General features: G+C 60.6%; 1 protein-coding gene across 1 annotated transcript; it reads left to right on the top strand.

Moving 5' to 3' along the window:
• The first annotated feature begins 324 nt into the window (after positions 1-324).
• On the top strand, positions 325-9,541 carry SHH (sonic hedgehog signaling molecule). Its single transcript, XM_069462179.1, has 3 exons — positions 325-624; positions 5,773-6,034; positions 8,739-9,541. The coding sequence occupies exons 1-3, from the start codon at positions 325-327 to the stop codon at positions 9,539-9,541; spliced, it is 1,365 nt and encodes a 454-aa protein (XP_069318280.1).
• Positions 9,542-19,744: the final 10,203 nt, after the last annotated feature.

Below are 19,744 nucleotides of genomic sequence, written 5' to 3'. Positions count from 1 at the left end.
CTCGGCAGGCTCGCTACCATTTAAAACCAGACTCTTTTTGTCTTCTGATTGCTGCCTCGCGACCCAACTCCGATGTGTTCCCCTATCGGCGCCCGGCAGCCTGCCATTTCAGCCCCTGCCCGGGTGGGGATCCGCGGAGCGTCCCCCGCAGCGGCGGCGGGCAGGGTTATATAGGAAGAGAAAGAGCCGGCGGCGAGCAGGGAGCGAGCCGAGCGGGGAAGCGAGAGCGCAGGAGAGAGCGCACACGCACACCCGCCCCGCGCGCACTCGCGCGCACAGACCCGCACGGGGACAGCTTTGAAGTCCTCGGGCTCCATGGACGGGATGCTGCTGCTGGCGAGATGTCTGCTGGTGGTCCTCGTCTCCTCGCTGCTGATGTGCTCGGGGCTGGCGTGCGGGCCCGGCCGGGGGTTCGGGAAGAGGCGGCACCCCAAAAAGCTGACCCCTTTAGCCTACAAGCAGTTTATCCCCAACGTGGCGGAGAAGACCCTGGGAGCCAGCGGAAGGTATGAAGGGAAGATCTCCAGAAACTCGGAGCGATTTAAGGAACTCACCCCCAACTACAACCCCGACATCATATTTAAGGATGAGGAAAACACCGGAGCGGACCGGCTGATGACTCAGGTAGAAACCCAGCGCTGGGGCGTGGGGTGTGTTGCGTTAAAGGGGTTACGTGCGGCCAGCAGTTCCAGACTTACTCTGACTGCTCTTCAGGCAGCTCACAAGGCGGTTGCATCCCCTCCCTCCCCACCCGCCTGCTCCCCAGCATCTCCTCCTCTCCCTGGAGGAGAAAGGAGGTGAAGGGTCCAGCTGGAGAAGTTTAGGGTGTGGGTGGGGGTGAGGACGGAGCAGACGTGGCCCATTCTGTTCCTGCTTTGATTAGTCTTGCTACAATGGCCTTCCCCATCCTGCCTCACCCTGGCTTGTAACTTGGGGAGATCCCCACTTTGGGGGCACCTGCCCTCTCCAAATCCAGAGTGGGAATGGAGGGAGTGGTGGGAATGCACCCCAAGCATAAAGTGGCCTCCAGGTCACTGTGCAAATGCAGCCTTGAGCATTAGCGCTGGGAACCTGCAGGTTTCCCTTTGCCTCTGTGGTGTTCTCTGCTGCTGCGCTACCCCCACCCTGTGGCTCCCCACCAAAGAATTCTCAATTGGTAAAGCCAGAGGCGTCCTGACAAAAGCAGGGGCTCCAGCGGCGACTAGGCTCGTGCCTGGCTGCATCACAGAGCTCGAATTGCGGTTCCAGCATCCGCAATTGTGCCCATCAGAGTGTGAATGTATTGATATTTCTTTAAGGATGCTCTTTCATTCTCCCAGCCGTGGTACCTTAGGGGAGGGACTTAGAACTTATTGGCATTGCATCACTTTAGTTTTCAACCTGCTTGCATAAGAATTAGGAGCGAATAAATATTAGTGGGGTGGGGGGAGGCAAAGCAAAGCAAAACATGAATTCCTCTCTCCCTCCCCACCTCCTTGGAGACTTGTGAGCTGCCAATCTCCCAGCCAATTCTAGACTTTCTGAAACTCCATGCACGTATAACTGAAGCTGGAAATGGGTTTCCTTGCAAATATAGGTCAACATCCTTTTTATTGCCCTATTAAAATATTCAAGTCCTACCTTTAGGGCTAGGTGCGCTCAGCGGCTGACGGAGCGGCGCTGGTGGGGCGCGAGTGCAGGGGGAGGGCGCGGATGGGAGGGAGAGAGGAGGTACCTCCGGGCCGCTCCGCTTCCCGACCGGACCCTGGGCTTGCTGGGGAGCCAGCAAAAGACAGGGGCCGGAGGGGTAGCCAGCTCGAGGTGGCCGAAAGCAGAGGAGAGGGAACCGCGGAGCCGGTCCTTCCTTCTCGCTCTCCCTCATCAGCTCCCGACCACCTTAAATCTGGCCCGCGAGTGTGGACGCGCGCGCCTGTGCCAGAGAGCAGCGCAAGCCACAGTTAACTCTGCACGGGCCACGGGGTGCCCGGTGCGCGCAACTGGCTAGAGGGAGCTCTCCCGCTAGCCCGGGGCGCCCATCCTTGTGCCACCCTCGCTCCCCGCGGAGGAGGGAGGCGATGGGGAGAAAGCGGCGGGGGCGGGGACACCTGAGGTCCCAGAGCCTGAGCTGGTCAGGGCCCGCTCTGGGCTGCCGGAGGCCGACGCCGCAGAGGGGGTCCTCGGCCGGTGCCCTCGCGAGGCCCGGGCCTCGCCGCCCTTCTGCCAAGATGCGAGCGCAGAGCGGCGCTCAGAGCAGACGCAGTTTAGCCACGCTTACTCCGGGGTCATCGTCCTCGTGGCTAGGGTTTCAGGGCGCCCGGAGCTGGGCTCGGGCCGCCGGTCCCTGCCGCCCCACGCGCGGGGGCTCGGGCCTCAAAGAGCTCACGCTAGTGCTGCGGTCGCCGTAATTACCCCGGGGCGGGGGCGGGGAGATTGGGGGCGAAAGGGGCCGGCTGCGGGCGGGGGGCGGCGCAAGCTCCACCGGCCTACCCGGCTGCGCCCCCTCCCCGGTCCTCCGCGCCCCCAGCAGAGCCCCCGGGCGGGTCCCTGCCCCCACCCGGACCGCCCAGCCCCGGGACCCAGGGCCCAGCGGCCCCGCGCCCCGCCACTCTCGCCGCCGCGCGCGCTGGCAGCATTTGAACTTCTGACCTTCTGTCAACTTCCCTCAGACAAACCAAACGAAAACAAATACTTTTTCCTTGGGCAGTGGCTATTCCCGTTCCCAACACAAAGGGAGGGGGAGGCACAGCCACAGTGGGGGTTGGGTGGGGAGAACCGGGCCAGGGTTATATCAGGGACCCCACAGATGCCCCCTAAAAACGTGATGGAGGTGGTTTCAGTCTGTGAGGCACCCCTGGCTCGCCCTTCCCTCCCCTTCCTCTGACTCTCAGAGTTGGGGGGCGCAAGGAGGAAGGGAGGCGGCAGGCAGGGGTGAGGGAGGGGGCGGGAGACCTCGCAGGGAGGTTTGGGCCCCGAGCCTGCCCACCCGGCCCTCAGTTTAAATAACCGCCCAGATTCTGTTCCCAGGTGCGTGTCCCTCCTCTCGTCTCATTCCCCTCCCTGTCCCTGTGTCTCTCTAATGTGACTGCTGCCCGAGTCCCTCAACCATGGCAAGACCGTCCCCAGTGGAACTTTCAGAGCAGTTCTGGAACGCAGGAGCTCCGGGTTAATATTAACTCGGGAGAGGGAAGCGCAGACACGCTCTCCCCGCGCAGCCGCGGGTGCCAGGCGAGGGTGCCGCGGCCAGGGGCTCGGAGGGGGAGGGCGGGTTGGGGGTGCCCCCAGACGCCACGTTGAATAGATTTCCTGCGTGTTTGGGGGCCGCGGGGACGGCGCCCAGGTGTGGGTTTGCGAGGGTTTTCTGTCTTGACGGGGAGGAGCCTGTTTCCCGAGTGCGGAGTAGGGAGTGGCGGCGGGAGTGTTTAGAGGCCGGGGCTCTCTTGAAGTTGGGACGCCCCCAGCCCCGCGCTGGGGGACGCCCACCGGCCACGGCGGTGACAGGCCCTCCTGGGCGCTTCTGGGCGGCGCTGGCCTTGGCCATGCGGATGGGGAGCGGGCAGGAGCTCGGGAGTGGGGAACGACTCGGCCTCCCCGCACAAAGCCCGGCCCTGCCCGGTGGCCCTGCTGCGCTTCACGGTGGCTGCACAGAGTCGGGCTTGATTCGCGGCACACGACCCAATGAATTAATAACCGGCCTGGGCTTCTCGGCTTTGCCTGCGACAGTCCCGCCCAGCCAGGGCGGAGGAGCGTCCTGCAGCCGCCAGCCGAGCCCGCACCGGGCCTGGGGCCTGGGGCCGAGGGGGCTGGGGGGCGTGGGGTTCCAAGTGCCGGCTCGGGCAACCCTCGGCCTCTGCCTGTCCCCAGCGCCGCCACCTCCTCGCCCAGGGCCCTCCATGTCCTGCCCAAGTGGCGCAGCTCATGGTGCTGGGGGCCCCGGCTTCTCCTCGGCCCTCCCTCCCGCTGCCTGGCCGTCCTGTGGGAAGCTGTTCAAAGCTTCATCTGCGCCTCCCCCGCCAGAAGAAAGGAGCTGGGGTGGGGGGCTCGGAATGGGGGTTGCGTGTTCGTGTCGGCGGTGTGCGCCTGCGCGCACCCAGCTGCACATCTCAGCTCTAAACTGACCCTGGTTTACTGATTGATTTTCATGTAAAACGCGTTCAATCCTCAAGACGACCTCAAACTCTGCCCTTCCAACTTTATTTTTTTTTAACTGCTGGCAGGCCCAGAAACCTGCAAGCACTGACCTGTTACCAGGGCCGCCCCCAGCCCTCTGCCCCCCCCCCCCATTTGTTGTATGTTTAACCCTACAACGATGTTACTAGCTTTTATTGCTGCCAGATACACAGGACTTTTCCTGTTGCGCAATTCGTGGCTGAGCAGTCCTTGAGAGAGTTCTGGCCCCCACCCCTTCCATCGCTTGGCAAAGGTCCCTGCACTAAAATCGGGGCCTAGGCAGGGGCTGTCTTTCCATCCTGACAACCAGGCTCCAGGCCCAGCATCCTTCTGGGCCAGCCGCACCCTCTCTAGAAATTAACTTGAAATTGTCCCCCTGCCCCCACCCAGGCCTGCTTCTCTGGGACATGCCAGTGTGTCACTTGTGCCAGTTCCCCCGTTTCAAATCCTGTGTCCCCACCCGAAGCAGTGTAAATGTTCAGGAGGTAAGTTAGTACCCCCAAACACACACACTGGGCTCAACAGTTTTTTATTGCATCTCTACCTGCAAGTGATCTGAGAACTGTAGGGGTAACCCCACAATCCCAAGTTTCACTTTACCCTGATCCACATCAAGCCTGTTCAGTGTTTCTTCACTCCCAGGGGCAGCTGGGGTGGTTGGAGGAAGACTCCCCAGGCAAAGGGCTCAGAGGCCCCGGCCTCTCTGGCTCCCCTCCCCCACCACCTCCCCACCCTACCCCTCCCTCCACCTCTTAAGTTTGCTCTTCAAACCTGCCGGACACCATTCTAGGCTGGGGCCAAGAAGACAAGAGGGAGGAAGGGAACAGGTTAAAGAAAACAGAAACACAATCAGACCACAGAAAAGCCAGGCAGAAAAGAGTTCCACGGGGAAAAAGAATGTGGCCGTCCAGATAAAGAATGTTTGTCCTGGCCATGGCCTGATTGAAAATCAGACTCACCTGCCTGCCTTTCTCGGGGCTCTCTCCCACCCCTGGACCTTGCTATCAGCGTCCCACCCCCTCTCTCACCTTGGGTCTCATTCTCACCTCAACGAGCACAGGGTTGAGGGAAGGTCCCCAGATAATGCGAGGCTTTCCATTCTTTAGGAAGTGCACGGTGCGTTTTTCTTTATTTCTGCAAGTCTGCACCCTGGGACTCACTCTGGCCTCCTTGTGGGGTATGTAGCCAACGGCAGAGGCCTGCACAGGTGTGAGGAAGGGGATGGGAAGTGGAGGGCGACACAGGGGTGGGGTGCAGCAGGCATTGCCAGTGGTGTCCCTGGAGGACACTGGAGTTGGAGTCTGAAACACAGTTCACTTGTTTCAGAGAAATGTTACTCTACTCGCTTCTCAGGCCATGGCAGGAGCACCAGCTGTTTCAGGATTTGGAGGAAGGCCCTAGCTCAGCCCCAGAGGGCCTGCTCCTCCTGTGGACACAGCCCCCTCCTCGCCACCCCAGCGCCCTCTTTCCTGCACTGGCTGGGCCCCGTTCGGAGCCTCATCTCCCGACTTCTCTGCACAGCCCTGGCCCGAAGACTGGGCAGGGCAGGCTGACAGAGGGCTGGGGTGGGTGGCAGGTGCCAATGCTAACGTGTCTGCCGGTTGGGGTCCCCCCTTCTTTTCACAGAGGTGCAAGGACAAATTGAACGCTTTGGCCATCTCCGTGATGAACCAGTGGCCAGGAGTGAAACTGCGGGTGACCGAGGGCTGGGACGAAGACGGCCACCACTCGGAGGAGTCGCTGCACTATGAGGGCCGCGCAGTGGACATCACCACGTCGGACCGTGACCGCAGCAAGTATGGTATGCTCGCCCGCCTGGCGGTGGAGGCCGGCTTCGACTGGGTGTACTACGAGTCCAAAGCGCACATCCACTGCTCCGTGAAAGCAGGTAAAGTGGCCTCAGACCCAGGCCTTCTCCATGTTCCCCTGCCCCCCACCATCGCCACACCCCCCAGCAACTCCAAATGGCTGGCTGTGCGACCCTGCGCCTGACCCAAAGGAAAATGAAAAACGAGGGCGGGGCATGCGGTCCCGGGAGGGAAGGCTCCGGGCGATGACGGTTTCTGTCGCAAAAACATACCCTATGAGGTCTCCCAGCAAAGAATTACCTTTGAGGCCACAGAGGCGAGGTTCTGCAAGCCCAGAGGTGGATGTGGCTGTGGCTTCCGGAGCACCCTCGCCGCGCACCGCCCCTCCTCCCCCGCAGGTGGTGGAGATGGGGGGCGACAGCAGGAGTGGGGGAGGGGCACTAGTACTTTCCAGGGACAGAACGCGGCCCCGCGCGTTTAGCCACGTCTGGTCGAGATCCTTCCTCTCATTTAGAGCTTAAGAATCAATCGGCTCCCACCCCCACCCCTAAGCGCCGGAGGTTCTGTCCGGCGCGTAAGCTCCGCTCCTCTCTCCTCCCCACTGGGCGCCTGTGGATGCTAAACCAACTTCACTCGCTCGCTGAGCCTTTGGGGAGAACCCTGGTGGGTGGGAGGTAATAACCCGGTAGTTACTACTCCAACATCTGGAGGCCGCACACCAGAAGCATCCGTTCTTATAGGAGCCCAGCTGGGACGCCTTGCACCCGGGCAGGGCCCGGAGAGACCAGGCGGCTCCCGTCTGCAGCCGGCGGGAGGCTGGTTTCCCTGGGCCTGCAACGCCACATGCTGTCGCCTGCGAGGAACAGCCAGGGAAGGGAGGCCTTATCCGCACATGCAACACCGGGCCTGGGCAGCTCCGGTCTCCCAGCGCGTTGACTCGTTTAGTGTAACAGTTGGCAGCGAATTTTGGAGAGCTCGGTCTTCTGTCCCTCCCCCTCCAGTTTTCCCTATTTGTCTCCTAAATTTTATTTTAATGGCACACGTTAGTAGGAAAACACTTTTAAAGTGTCAAAACACACTTTGTAAGTAAAGAAAATAGTGGCTTCTTGTAGCGACAGAAAGCAAAGGGCACAGGCAGGGGTTGGGTCTGCGCCTCGGAGTGCACGAGGGAGGGAGGCGCCCCCCTCCCGGGCTCCGCGGCGGGGGCTTCCTACGGGGCCCCTCCGTCCGGGGGCGGCGGGGGCGGGGGGGGGGGGGGACAATGGGGACGACGGGAGGCCTCTAGGCCTAGGAGCGCCCTTCCCGGGACCTGGCTGCTGCGCCGGGCGCGCGACCCCCTCCCCTGCCACCTTGTCCGCGGGGTCCCTCTAGCGGGGGTCCCTGGAGATTCCCCCCAAGTGAGCAGCTGTAATCTCCACGCTCTGCCCGGAACGCAGAGCCCGGCGCCGCGAGCCGCTGATCGGCATTCCGCGCACGCGGGCGGGGGCGCGGTGCGGTGCGTGTCAAGCAGGGTCGTGCGACTGGAAACGCCAGCGCCGCGGGTCGCATTCCAGGGGGGCTACTGAGGGCCTCCAACGGCCAGCCCCGCACTTCATGACGGAGAAACCGATGAGAAGATTAAAAACCTTCTGTAATTCCGGCAGGAAGATTCTTTCTCGCAATCTCTATTTGCAAAAAGCCTGATCCCGGAGATTGGAATGCAAAGACGACGGGGACCTCCCGCCCCTCCTCCCCGGCTCCCCGCGCTCCGCCCCAACTTCCATTATTGTCCTTGGGACAGTGAGCCTCAGAGAGCGACAGAGGGCTCGAGAAAGCGGGTAGTCAAGGGGCCTTGAGAACCGGGCTTCCAGCGCTCCGAGCAGGCCTGGCCATTTAAAATTCAAATACGCGTCTTGAGTGCTTGGAGAGAGGCCGGGCTGTGCAAATAGCGCTGTGAGGCCCGGCTGCTGGAGAGCCCGTGTGTGAATTGCACGCGGGGCGGGGGCTGCACCTGAGCAAATAGGGGGGGCGGCCCTCGAGCCGGAGAGAGAGCTGAGAAAGGGGAGGGGAGAAATGGAAGTGTCCCCCCGCCCAAGAGTGCCTCCTATTTATCCCAGAAATCACAATGACAATGCCGGGCCCTTTATTGGATTTTAATTAGAAAATCTACACAAGCCTGGGATTTTCACACCTCGGCCCATTCTGGGGAATGTTTGTCCAGTTGCTACAACTCCTACGGCTACTTTTCACTCCCCGCCCCGCCCCTCCCCAGGCCGACACCAAGGCCCAAGCGGGGCCTGGGCGGGCGGGCGCGGAGCTCGCCGCGTAGCCGGTACGGAGCACACGAGGAGGCGCCGCGCCCCGCGCCTGGGCGGGAGGGCAGGAGGCGCCCCTGGCGCCCGCGGGGGCCCGGGGAGGCGTCCCGAGGAATCCAAGTGGAGAGCAAATACCCTTCTGGCTTCGCAACAGGCTGGGTGTGTGCCGAGCGGGGGGATGGGGTGGAGGAAGGCGGAAGGGAAGGAGGGGAACCGGCCTCCCGCGGAAACGCCAGCCACCCTTTGCCACCGCCCTCCCCATCTTGGAGAGTCGTTAAAGAATGCGCCTGCCTTGGAACTGTGTCACTGAGGCGGCGGGGCTGGGGGAGGGAGGTCTGCGCGGACCCGCCTCGACTCGCCCCACCCCGGCGCCGCACGCACCCAGCCTAGGCGCGCGGGGCACCAAGCACGCGCCCCTCGGCCCCAGACGCGCTTCCCTCTCGGAACTCAACAGCCTGTCCCCTCTTCTCTCCCTTCTCCTCACCCGCAGAGAACTCGGTGGCGGCCAAGTCCGGCGGCTGCTTCCCGGGCTCCTCCACGGTGCATCTGGAGCAGGGCGGCACCAAGCTGGTGAAGGACCTGCGCCCCGGGGACCGCGTGCTGGCAGCGGACGACCAGGGGCGGCTGCTCTACAGCGACTTCCTCACCTTCCTGGACCGCGACGACCGGGCCAAGAAGGTCTTCTACGTGATCGAGACGCGGGAGCCGCGCGAGCGCCTGCTGCTCACGGCCGCGCACCTGCTCTTCGTCGCGCCGCTCAACGACTCGGCCGCCGCGGAGCCCGAGGCGCCGTCGGGCGCGGGGCCGCCGCCGGGGGGCGCGCTGGGGCGCCGGGCGCTCTTCGCCAGCCGCGTGCGCCCTGGCCAGCGCGTGTACGTGGTGGCCGAGCGCGACGGGGACCGCCGGCTGCTGCCAGCCGCCGTGCACAGCGTGACGCTGCGCGAGGAGGCCACGGGCGCGTACGCGCCGCTCACGGCCCAGGGCACCATCCTCATCAACCGGGTGCTGGCCTCGTGCTACGCGGTCATCGAGGAGCACGGCTGGGCACACCGGGCCTTCGCGCCCTTCCGCCTGGCGCACGCGCTCCTGGCCGCGCTGGCGCCCGCGCGCTCGGGCCGCGGCGGGGACGGCGACGGCGGGGGCGGCCGGGTGCCCCCGCCCGCGCCGGGGGAGCCCGACGCGCCAGGAGCCGCGGGCGTCCACTGGTACTCGCAGCTGCTCTACCAAATAGGCACCTGGCTTTTGGACAGCGAGGCCCTGCACCCGCTCGGCATGGCGGTCACGTCCAGCTGAAGCCCAGGGCGGGGCGCGGGGACGGGGCCTGGGAAGCCGCAGCGTCGGCAAAAGACACACGGAGAAAGCGCACGGAACGAGACTTCATTATAATAATAATTAATGATAATAATAAAGTAGGACAGTCCAAAGTAGACTATAAGGAAACAAAGACCCTGGGAAGTTTTGTTGTTGCGTTTAGTTTATATATATATTTTTGAATTTTTTGGTTATTGTTTTATTTTGGTTATTTTTTTCTCCTCTCCTGGCTATTTATTTGTTTGGTATGAATAGATGTTTTAAATAATATGAACCGGACCTTCAAGAGCCTTAAATAGTTTGTTTCTTGGATAATTTATTATTATCACGTGGACTGTACTCACAGGGGGAAGATTATTTTGTGCGGCCAAGCAACCTGCTCAGAGTCTATTTTTCTACGTCCCTCGCCCTGTCCGGAAGCAAACCCTGGACTGTGCGTTCCTCCCTGGCAGCGCTCCTGCTTTTCCGCAAGCGTAAATCAAACGTGCTTCGTGGGGGTCCACAAATTATATTTTTATACACAGAATTGTAAATTAGATTTTTTGAGAGATCAATACTTAACTGAATTACATTTCATTTTTTGAAATAGTGTAAAATATGAAAATATATTATTTTAATTTAACTAGTTTCCAGTGTAACAGCCATCTCCTGTACTGTGTTCCTGGTTTAGTCTTTGCTTTGTAATCACCATTTTGGCCACGTTCTGGAAGCCAAGACTGTTACGCACACACACACACACACACACACACACACCTTTTTTTTTTTTTTTGACAAACTGGAAGAACTCTGTTATTTTTAACTTCAAAGAATTTATTAGAAAATATTTTTTAAAAGTGCACATAGTGATGAGCCCACAAGGATGGAGCCTGTAGTTTGTACAGAGAAAAACAAAGGATGTTTTTGCATTAATAAATTGAGAAATAACTGCTGTAAATTTACTAAAATGTATTTTTGAATATTTTGTAATAGTTTTATAGAAATAAAATGTGCCACGCACAGACTGGTTAGTATATAATAACTAAGAACTCCTGTTGCAGCCCTTTTTCTTTTCTTTTTTGGCTTCTTTGTTTGGGACACCTAGTGCTGACAGGCGTCCCGATGTTATATTTAGATGTGTTGCTTATACTGTGAATTCAGACTGACTTATGTAGGTAACCAAAGTAGGTAAACAATCAACTTGTTTATTCTCATCACTGGAGAAACCTCAGCTCCGTTAGTATTTATTGTGTGAAGTTCTTCCTACACTCCCAAAGTTTGGGGGTGTGGCATGTGGGGACTGTTCTGTCCCCCACTGCCACTCCTTCACTGGCAAAGCCTAAGTTGTAGGCTAGAGGAGGTGGCCCTGGGGGCAGGCCCTGAGAAATTCCTCTGGGGCTCACTGTGTGATTGTTGGGTGGACCTCATGCCTGTCTCTGGTCTTGCTGTCTCTGATCTGTAGGGAGGAGGTCGTTGCTGCTTTCTGAGGTCCTTTTGTTGTGCCCTTTCCAGAAAGGGTCTCCCAGAGGAGAGGGCCAGGTGTTGATCTTCTCTGAACCTCCCACCCTCTTTTCGAGAGGGTTCCCCAGAATCCAAGTGGCAAGTCCACTGTGGAACGTGTGTTCTCTGCCTGCTCCCTGTGGGCCAGTCGCTGGAATGTCAGGGCTGCCAGGGTCCTTGGGCCACGCTGGTGTCTCCAAATCCAAGTTGTCTGTCTGGTGTGGTTGTTGGGGCGCAGCCCTGCTTGAGTGTGCACCCAGTGGTTGGCGCCTGATGTCGGCTGAGTCCAGAGAAGTTTCCTCCAAGCTTCATGCTGCCTCGTAAGTTTGGCCAAGAGGGTCTGGGTCCTCAGCTATCATCGGGCGCTAGGCGGTGGGCCACTCCCATCTTTTTTTGGCTTGTTGAAGGTGACTGTCATGCTTCATGCTTTGGCCCGTAGTATCTGAGCAGTCTGGGCTTTGAAGGGCCAAGAGATATGGGCCTGGGGCCTCCTAGAAGGTTAAGCCTGCCTGGGAGGAGGTCCAGGTTTAGGGAGAGGATGGAACAGACCTCAGTCCGACCTGGCGGTGCTGGCTCCTGAGGCTGGGCCTGTGGCGGCATCTGCAGCAAGAATCCTGGTGCCTGAGGGGCTTCTGTGCTAAGGATCTGGCTGCGAGTGGCCTTCCCAGGAGGCTGTGTGCCCAGGAGATGGCTCTGGGCGGGTGGCTCGGCCTCTGTGTACTGTGGCGGGCCGGGCTCTCCAGGCAGGCACAGTCCTCAGTGTCTCTCTGTAAAAGATTTTTCTCTGGTCTTCCAGGTGGTTAGCAGGTTCGAGGCTAGTGTTTACAATCTCAGGCGAGTCTGATTCTAAGCTGGTCAACGGGCACACCCACCCCTCTGGCTGTGCCGAGCCCCCTGACGGGTTAGCGTGCGGCCTGTGGTCAGAGAGAAGAGTCGGTGCTAACCGAGCCCACAGGGGCCCGCGGTGCAGTGCGGCGCTGCCGGCGGTGAGTGAGGGCACCCTGCGGCACAGTTTCCCCCAGACGGAGCACCCAGGGCCCTGGGTGCCGGCCCCTGCCCTCCTGGGCCCTCTTTTTGAGATCTTTCCACAGCTTTCTATTATGAATTCCCCTTTTCACAGACGAGGAAAGGAAGCCACTGCGTACAGAAACTAAATACAGGGCGTGAAGACGGTGCACCTCTCCCCCAGGTGGGGCACCCACTCCCCATCCTCGGGGCTCATGGTGCCAAGAGTTTGTGCAAAATGTATGCATGGTGGTCGCTGCCAGCCCCCTCTGACTAAATGCATATCTACTCCTGTCAAAAACGTGTGTCAGAATGTACTTGAAACTGTTATCTTGTGCTTTATTGTTTGAATAATTAAAGAAATTACAGAGACTTTCTGCAATGTCTGTTATGTGGCAGAATTCCTACCCCATACTGTCATCTGCGTGTCTCGTGCAACGTGACAGAAACGTCTGGCTGGGGTGCAGGCTCGGACCTCTCGGTGGGCGGGACTCGGGCTGTGGAGGTTTTCACCTGGGCCCGGGGCTCACCGATCTGGTGGATTTGACGGAGGTCCCCTCTGTGGGTTGAGTCCCCATGCTGTCAGCATCTCCCACGTGGGAGACAGGGGACGGACATGTGAGAGTGCCAGTGACACGCAGGATTTGCCAAGAAGGCCACACCGCGTCTACCAGGGAGCCAAGCAGGTATCCCAGGAGCTCGCGATTCCTCGGGGCTCCCTGAGGATGAGCAGAGGCTGTGTGGCCACCCTTCCCCACGCACGGTCCGTGCACGGGGGTTGAGAAGCCCAGGGAAGTGACTTCCATGTGAGTTCTTTGGAACAAATCACAGGACACGCCTGAGACGTGCCTGTCGCAGACACTCGGCCCGATGTGCTCCCAGACAGGTGTGGGTGAGCTCCGGCCTCCAGGACAAACCTCGCCCAGGGCCCGTTTTCACACAGCCCGTGAGCTGAGATAGTTTCTTACACTTTTCAATGTTTGAAAGCAGAAAATTCTAAAGACTAGTAATATTTCCTGACACATGGAAATTATAGAAACTCAAATTTTAATGTCCATCCATAAAGCTCCACGGAACACCCCGCGCTCATTCACTTGCACGTCATCTGGGCGGCCCGTGCGTGAGGCCGGCGAGTAGCTGTCGCTGAGCCCGCCCAGCCTGCAGCGCCTGGGTGCCCGCTCCCTGGCTCTGCACGGAGGAGGCTTGCCAGCCCTTTCTCTAGGACTGAGAATTGAAGTCAGGCTTGGTGCTGGGGGCCAGGGGCTGGGAAGGAGCTGGAACAGTGGGCTGTTGACCATTTCGGCATATTTTCCATCTAGAATTCAAAGGATTGCCTACTCCAGCCTGCTCCTTCCCGAGAGCCACAGGGGACCCCCTGAGGCTAATGGATCCAGGAAGACCCGTGGGCAGCCACCTCCACCTGGCAGTGTGACAGCAAGCTCTCACGCTGACCCGGTGTGGGCCACCTAAGAAGAGCCCCTGTGCAGGAGAGGGCTGGACCCTGGGAGACACAAGGGCAGTTACGGGGAGCCGCGGCATCAATGCCCCCGGTCTGTGAAAATCAGCCCACAGTGAGGAAATAGAAGTCTGGGTTTGGAGACAACTTTCTTTTCTTCTTTGAGCTTGATTTGTCCAAATTAAAGAAAGGAATTAGTAATTCACAGTTTACTGTGCAAACAAGTGCTGGTTCCCGTTAAAGGAGGCTTGCAAACTGGTGCGGAAGGTTCCGTTTCAATGACTTCTTTGGTTTTCAGGAGGAGGCAGCTGTGTATCTGGACAGGGGAAACTGGTTTAAAAGAGAGTTGAGAAATCAGAAAACTGAAGATCAATTAGGAGAGATATTTTGCCAGAAATCACAGGGAAAAAAATCACCCCCCCACACCAGAACTCAATTCCTGGGTGGAATCCTGCCTCCCAGGTCAGGGCCTACGTGTTTGCTTCCCGGGGAACCACGCCCTGCCCCTGACAGCAAGCCCAGCCCAGCTGGGAAAGGTCCTTCCTCCAGACCTAGGCATCGCCCCGGCTTCGCTCCAGAGCCTGCAGCAACACAAACCCTCTGTCTCCGCCAGGCGCCTCAAGGCCCCAGGCCAGCCCTGTCCCCCTGCTGGCCCCGGTCATCCGAGTCCCAGCTGCAGCTCCCAGCTCTGCCCATCTCTGCAGCTTGGCGCTGGCCCACCCGGTAGGCGGGACCCAACAGAGCCGGAACCTCAGCAGGCAGGGGCTGGGGGACTGTGGAAATTTGATAATTGCCATTTCAGAAAGAGAATCCAAGCAGTCACTCAAAACAGGAACCAAGGCGCTGTCACACCTGCTTGTGTCTACTCCATGGAGTACATTTGTTCTTCGTGCTGTTTGTGATCTCTAGGGCCTGGGGCCTCTGAGGGGGAAGTGAGCCTGGGCCATCGCCTGGGCCCCGCCCCAAGGTCACCACTCGGGCATCCCCCAGGCTGGCTGCCCCCGGGGCTGCACTGCAGAGCCCCCCACCCATGTGTGTACATCTGAGCCCACCCACCCTGGTGTCTGCACCTGGGGAAGGTAGGCTCGGTCCCCAGGGCTCCACCGGAGCCGGAGGCTGTGTCTGCAGTCCCAGGGCAGCTTCTCAGGGGTGTGGGCCAGTCTCTCCCAGCAGCTCTTCACCCCAGGGGCCCCTGCGGTCAGCAACGCTGGGCCAGCTGGGCCACCACGTGGAGGGGCGGTGGGGCGAGGCTGGTGCAGGAGCGGGTCCCCAGGCACATCCGGGTCCTCCCCTCTCTCCGCAGGCCTGCTCTCCCCTGAAGGTGGGATGCTGGGCAGGGTGGTGCCTGCTGTGAGCCCCAAAGCACCCCAGGCACCGTGATGGGAGAAGGACCCTCCCACCAAGGAAGGACTCTTCGGAGCCTGCGAGGCTCTGCTGTCCTGCAGGGAAGGCAGCTCTGGCCACAGCCTGGCCACGGGACTTTGGACCCCAGCGAGACTGTCCAGTGAGCCTGGGCCAAACGAGCATCATGGAGCCATTAAAAAGAGGGCCTGGCCAAAGGTGCTCCTTGAAGAAGCTTCAGGGAGGACCAGGAGGGGAGGGAGAGCCCCCTGGAGAGCAGTGCAGCTTCTAGGCCACCTGGTAGGGCAGGCTCTGCCACCGAGTCCTGCCCAAGTCCTGTAGCCAGCGCCAGCCTCAGCAGGAGGCCCGGGGAAGGAGCTCGAGAGGTGCAAGGTGACCGTGCTGGCGGTCAGGAAAAGAGAAAGATGCAGAAAGATCTAGAAATAGCAGTAAGACTACTGAGGGCAGAAGGCAAAGACCTTCTCCAGCATCTGGTCATTGCTGCAAATGTCAGGAACTGCTGGAACCCCCGCGGTCACGGCGACCCCATGAGGCCGCCATGGAGGGCACTGCGCGTGCTCCCGCCGTGCAGACCGGAGACAGACCTGAGGCAGGTGCACAGGGACACACGGGGTGGGGACGCGGCCCAGGTGCCCGGCCGCCCAGGGCACCATCTCTCCACTTCCAGAAATGCGATCTTGGCAGAACTGACAGAAGTTCCCAGGACAAGGAAGGTGAGGGCCGGCTGCCTGCGCTCAGAGGACAGAGATGGGGACACCACGACCCACAGGCCGTGGTGACGGAGCGGCAAGTGTTTGCTCGAGAGGCAGCTTGTGTCCTGCGTGGGTAAAGCCTGGGAGAAAAGCGTTCTGCAGGCCACGGGAACCCCAGCGAAGACCCGGAATCAGGGTGGAAGTCTCAGCTGGCCCTTGGTGGCAGCGACTTGGCAGCAGGGCTGTCCCGGACCACTCGGCAAGGTCCCAGTGCCTTGAGGGGTCCCAGCCCAGGCAGGGAAGCAAAGAAGTTTCGGAAATTAAAATCTAATAGAAGGGTGCCCACAGAATGTCCGGAATGCGTGTTCTGCAGAGTTTGCTGTGACCGTGTGTCACGATGGCCCCATGTAGCATCCCTGGCGAGACGCATGTTTGACCTCAGAGCCTGCGTAGCTGCAGCTCTCTGAAGCCAACGTCCCACAAAGGACGTGTCCCCTCACCACCTGCCGTTTGCCCTGGGACTCTCTATGCATCCAATGACTAACTGATTTCAGGGCCCGCCAGTGGGTTGTGGGGAGCACTTTTAGAAGCCGCTGCTCTGCACCCAGGGCCACCGCACAGATGAGAGGAGGGTGCAGAGGGGAGGTGGCAGGGTGCAGCCTGCCAGGCTCACGTCCCTCCCGCCTGGCTCAGCCTCTGTCCCTTCCAGCCACGGGAACCTTCCTTCCTCCACCGGGAGGTCGGAGGGAACAGGAGCAGGGGCCAGGAAGGAGTCCCCGGCTGAGAACCAAACAGGGAAACGGGGAGAGCAGGGCGGGAGAGAGTGCTGCGCTGCGCAGGGACTCCCGGCGGGGCTGGAGGAAGGCTGCCCACAGCGGTGACACCGGTGACACCGTGGGGCAGTGATGACGGCTGTGGAAAGTAACGCGGGTAAACGGCCCCACGGCAGAGCATCCAAAAGGCCTGAGGCCTGCCGAGCTCTCAGCTGGAATGTGGCGACACACCCACTCATGATGGGACACCTGTGGCCTTAAAAAATATTGATAAATTTGATTGATCTGCTATATTCCATCAGGACACAAGAGAATGAACTTATTTTAAAATGCGTGGATCCCACCCTCGTCACCACGGGGCTCAGGGCCTGCCCGCTGCCCTGTCCCACAGCCCAGAGCGAGGTGTGCCGGCGCCTCCATGGACGCCGAGGTGGGGGCCGAGGCAGCCTCCAGGCGGGGTCTCCCTGTCCCTGGGTCCTGTCGACAGGCACCAGCTCACAGCACGCCTGGCCCCGTTCACCTCTCCCAGACCTGGAATTTAAAACAACCCAGCGTGACCCCCGGTGCTGGGGCCCAGGCATGGCCGGCAGCGGCCCTGGGTCCCCCAGACACCCACAGAGGCCCAAGCAGTCCCAACGCCCGGCCGCCACAGCCACCTTCCCGGTGAGCTGAGCTATTTATAGGCAGCACTCTGGTGTCAGTCCTCAAAGGCTAGGTGTTCAGTCAAAAAACACCCTTTTTAGGTCAGGGAACCGGGTTTAAAAATACTTCTGTTCTGTCTGCAAGCGTGCCAGACAGCGGCCCTGAGCAGCTCCAGGTGGCTGCGTCCAGGTGGGCCTTCCAGACCGGGCAGGCCTGCCTGGCTCTCTGGTGCCAGCCCTGTGCCCGGCGGGCACCCCCTCGGCTCTCCCGCCCGCCTGCCCCCGCCGGGGCTGCCGTCTCTTCCCAGGAGCTCCACTCCTTCCGCAGCCCCTCCGCACCCCCGGCACCCCTGGCGGGGCAGGCAGGGCCCAGAGGCCCCCAGGAGAGGCCGGGCTCTCACCGCCTCCGGCCCGAGCCACAGAGACACCGCACCGCCCGTCACCACTGGGGCCTCTGGGTGACGTGTCCGAGGGAATGGCTGGAGTGTGTGTGTCTCTGTATGAGTGTGAGAGTGAGTGTCTGTGTGTATCTGGGTGTGAATGTGTGCATTCAAGTGTGTGTGTGTGTGTGTGTGTGTAAGTGAATATATGTGCGTGTAAGAGTATGTGTATGTAAGAGTATGTGTGTAAGAGTGTGTGAGTGTGTAAGAGGGTGTGTAAATGTGTGTGTGAGAGGGTGTGTGTAAGAGTGTGTGTGTCAGAGAGTTTGTAAGGGTGTGTGTAAGAGTGTGTGTGTCAGAGAGTTTGTAAGGGTGTGTGTAAGAGGGTGTGTGTGTAAGGGTGTGTGTAAGAGGGTGTGTAAATGTGTGTGTAAGAGGGTGTGTGTGTGTAAGGGTGTGTGTAAGAGTGTGTGTGTCAGAGAGTTTGTAAGGGTGTGTGTAAGAGGGTGTGTGTGTAAGGGTGTGTGTAAGAAGGTGTGTGTGTGTAAGGGTGTGTGTAAGAGGGTGTGTGTAAGAGGGTGTGTGTCAGAGAGTTTGTAAGGGTGTGTGTAAGAGGGTGTGTGTGTAAGGGTGTGTGTAAGAGGGTGTGTGTGTAAGGGTGTGTGTAAGAGGGTGTGTGTGTGTAAGGGTGTGTGTAAGAGTGTGTGTGTCAGAGAGTCTGTAAGGGTGTGTGTAAGAGGGTGTGTGTGTGTAAGGGTGTGTGTAAGAGGGTGTGTGTGTAAGGGTGTGTGTAAGAGGGTGTGTGTGTGTAAGGGTGTGTGTAAACGTGAGCGTGTGCGAGAGGGACAGGGACGGGCAGGGCCGAGGCCTTGCTGGGGACAATGTGCGTGGATTCCCTGGCGACCCTGCGCGGTCTCTCAGGCCCGGCCGGGAGCTGGGTTGGAGCGAGCACTCGGACCGCCCTCACCTGGGCACGGAATCCAGGGAGCAAGGGGAGCCGCTCCCTGCGCAGTGGGAAGCCGCTGAGAGCACAGACGCTGCGCCCTCGGGGCAGGACCTGGGCGCTGTCCCTGAGAAGAGGGGCGCTCCCAGGACAGTGCGGTGGGCCGGGGCCGAGGACGCGCCTTTCCCCGGGCAGCCCGGCACCCCCAGTCCTGAGCAGCCGGGGTGAGGCAGGGTGGCGCTTCGGGGTGCGAGGCGCCCCGGCACAGACGGGCTTCGCCTGGTGTCGCTCTGAACGCGGCTCCTTCCTGGGTGTGACTTGGCCCCAAGTCGACTCACACAGCGAGAGCAGGTCCTGGGCAGAGCTCCGAGGGCACGGACGCCTCCACAGCCAAGGACACGGGGCTGGAAAGGGACAGGCGCTCAGTCTTTGCACAGCCAGTTGCCGCTTCCGTTTTTCTAAGCAGTGCGGGCTCCTCACAACCGACACCTTCTCTGAAAGCCCGGCAGGGCCCGCAGCCTGAGCGTCATCTGTCACTGGACACTCACTTTGTGCTAACTGCCACCGCTAGTCGCTGTCACACTCAGCGGTGACAGGAATTCCAGCCACCACGGAGGACATCCTCCCCGCATCTCTCACCCCCTCCATAGTGCTCTGTGCCAGGTGAAGGCTGTGGCCCTGGCTTGCACCTGGTGGAGCGGGGGACACATGGCCACGGTCGGTCCGCCCAGGAGAGCTGGGCAGGTGCTGGGTGGCAGGGAAGGGACAGAGGCTCGGGGGCGGCATCTGCCAGGGAGCATGGGGACGGGCGGCTGGCGGTCCCCCAGGGCCAGTCTCCCCCTTTGTGGGGTCGATCTTGTCCCTCCGGCCTGTCGGAGCCTTCCGTTCCGTCACAGACAGAGGCAGCCCTCCAGAGCCACCGCATTTCAGCAAAGGGACCTGCTCCCCTGGGGAAATGGGGAGGGGAGGGGACGCCAGTGGCTGGCACTCCCCGGAGCCCTGGGTTCTGAAACTTACCAGTGGCTGCACCATCTGGGGTCCCAGGTTAGCCCCCTCCAAACAGCGAGGGCGGCAGGGAACTGGGCTGGAACCTCCCAGGACACTCAGCGGGCTCCGTCCCGGCGCCCCCTTCCTGGGCAGGACCCGTCAGAGCGCAGCCGAGGGGGCGCGGCCTGGGGCCTCCGCGTCTCCGACTCTGGCTCCGAGGCAGCCAAGCGGCTCCAGCCCGTGCCTGGTTTTAGGGCGCCCTCTGGTGGCCGGCCGCGCGCGGCGCTCAGGCAGGACGGGCCCTTCCCGGGCGGCGCCAAGCCGGCTCCGCCAGAGGGGACAGGCCTGGCCTGGGTCCTCTCCCGCCTGCACCAGGCGCCACCGCGGACGCCTCGTCTCCCACTCCAGGCTCCGGAACCGCGAGGGAGAGATTGCTGCTGCTCAAGCTGCCCAGTCCGTGGCCCTCGGTT

The sequence above is a fragment of the Eulemur rufifrons genome, chromosome 29 (genome assembly GCF_041146395.1).
Source record: "Eulemur rufifrons isolate Redbay chromosome 29, OSU_ERuf_1, whole genome shotgun sequence".
Taxonomy (NCBI): Eukaryota; Metazoa; Chordata; class Mammalia; order Primates; family Lemuridae; genus Eulemur; species Eulemur rufifrons.
This window is presented reverse-complemented; position numbering and strand designations above follow the sequence as displayed.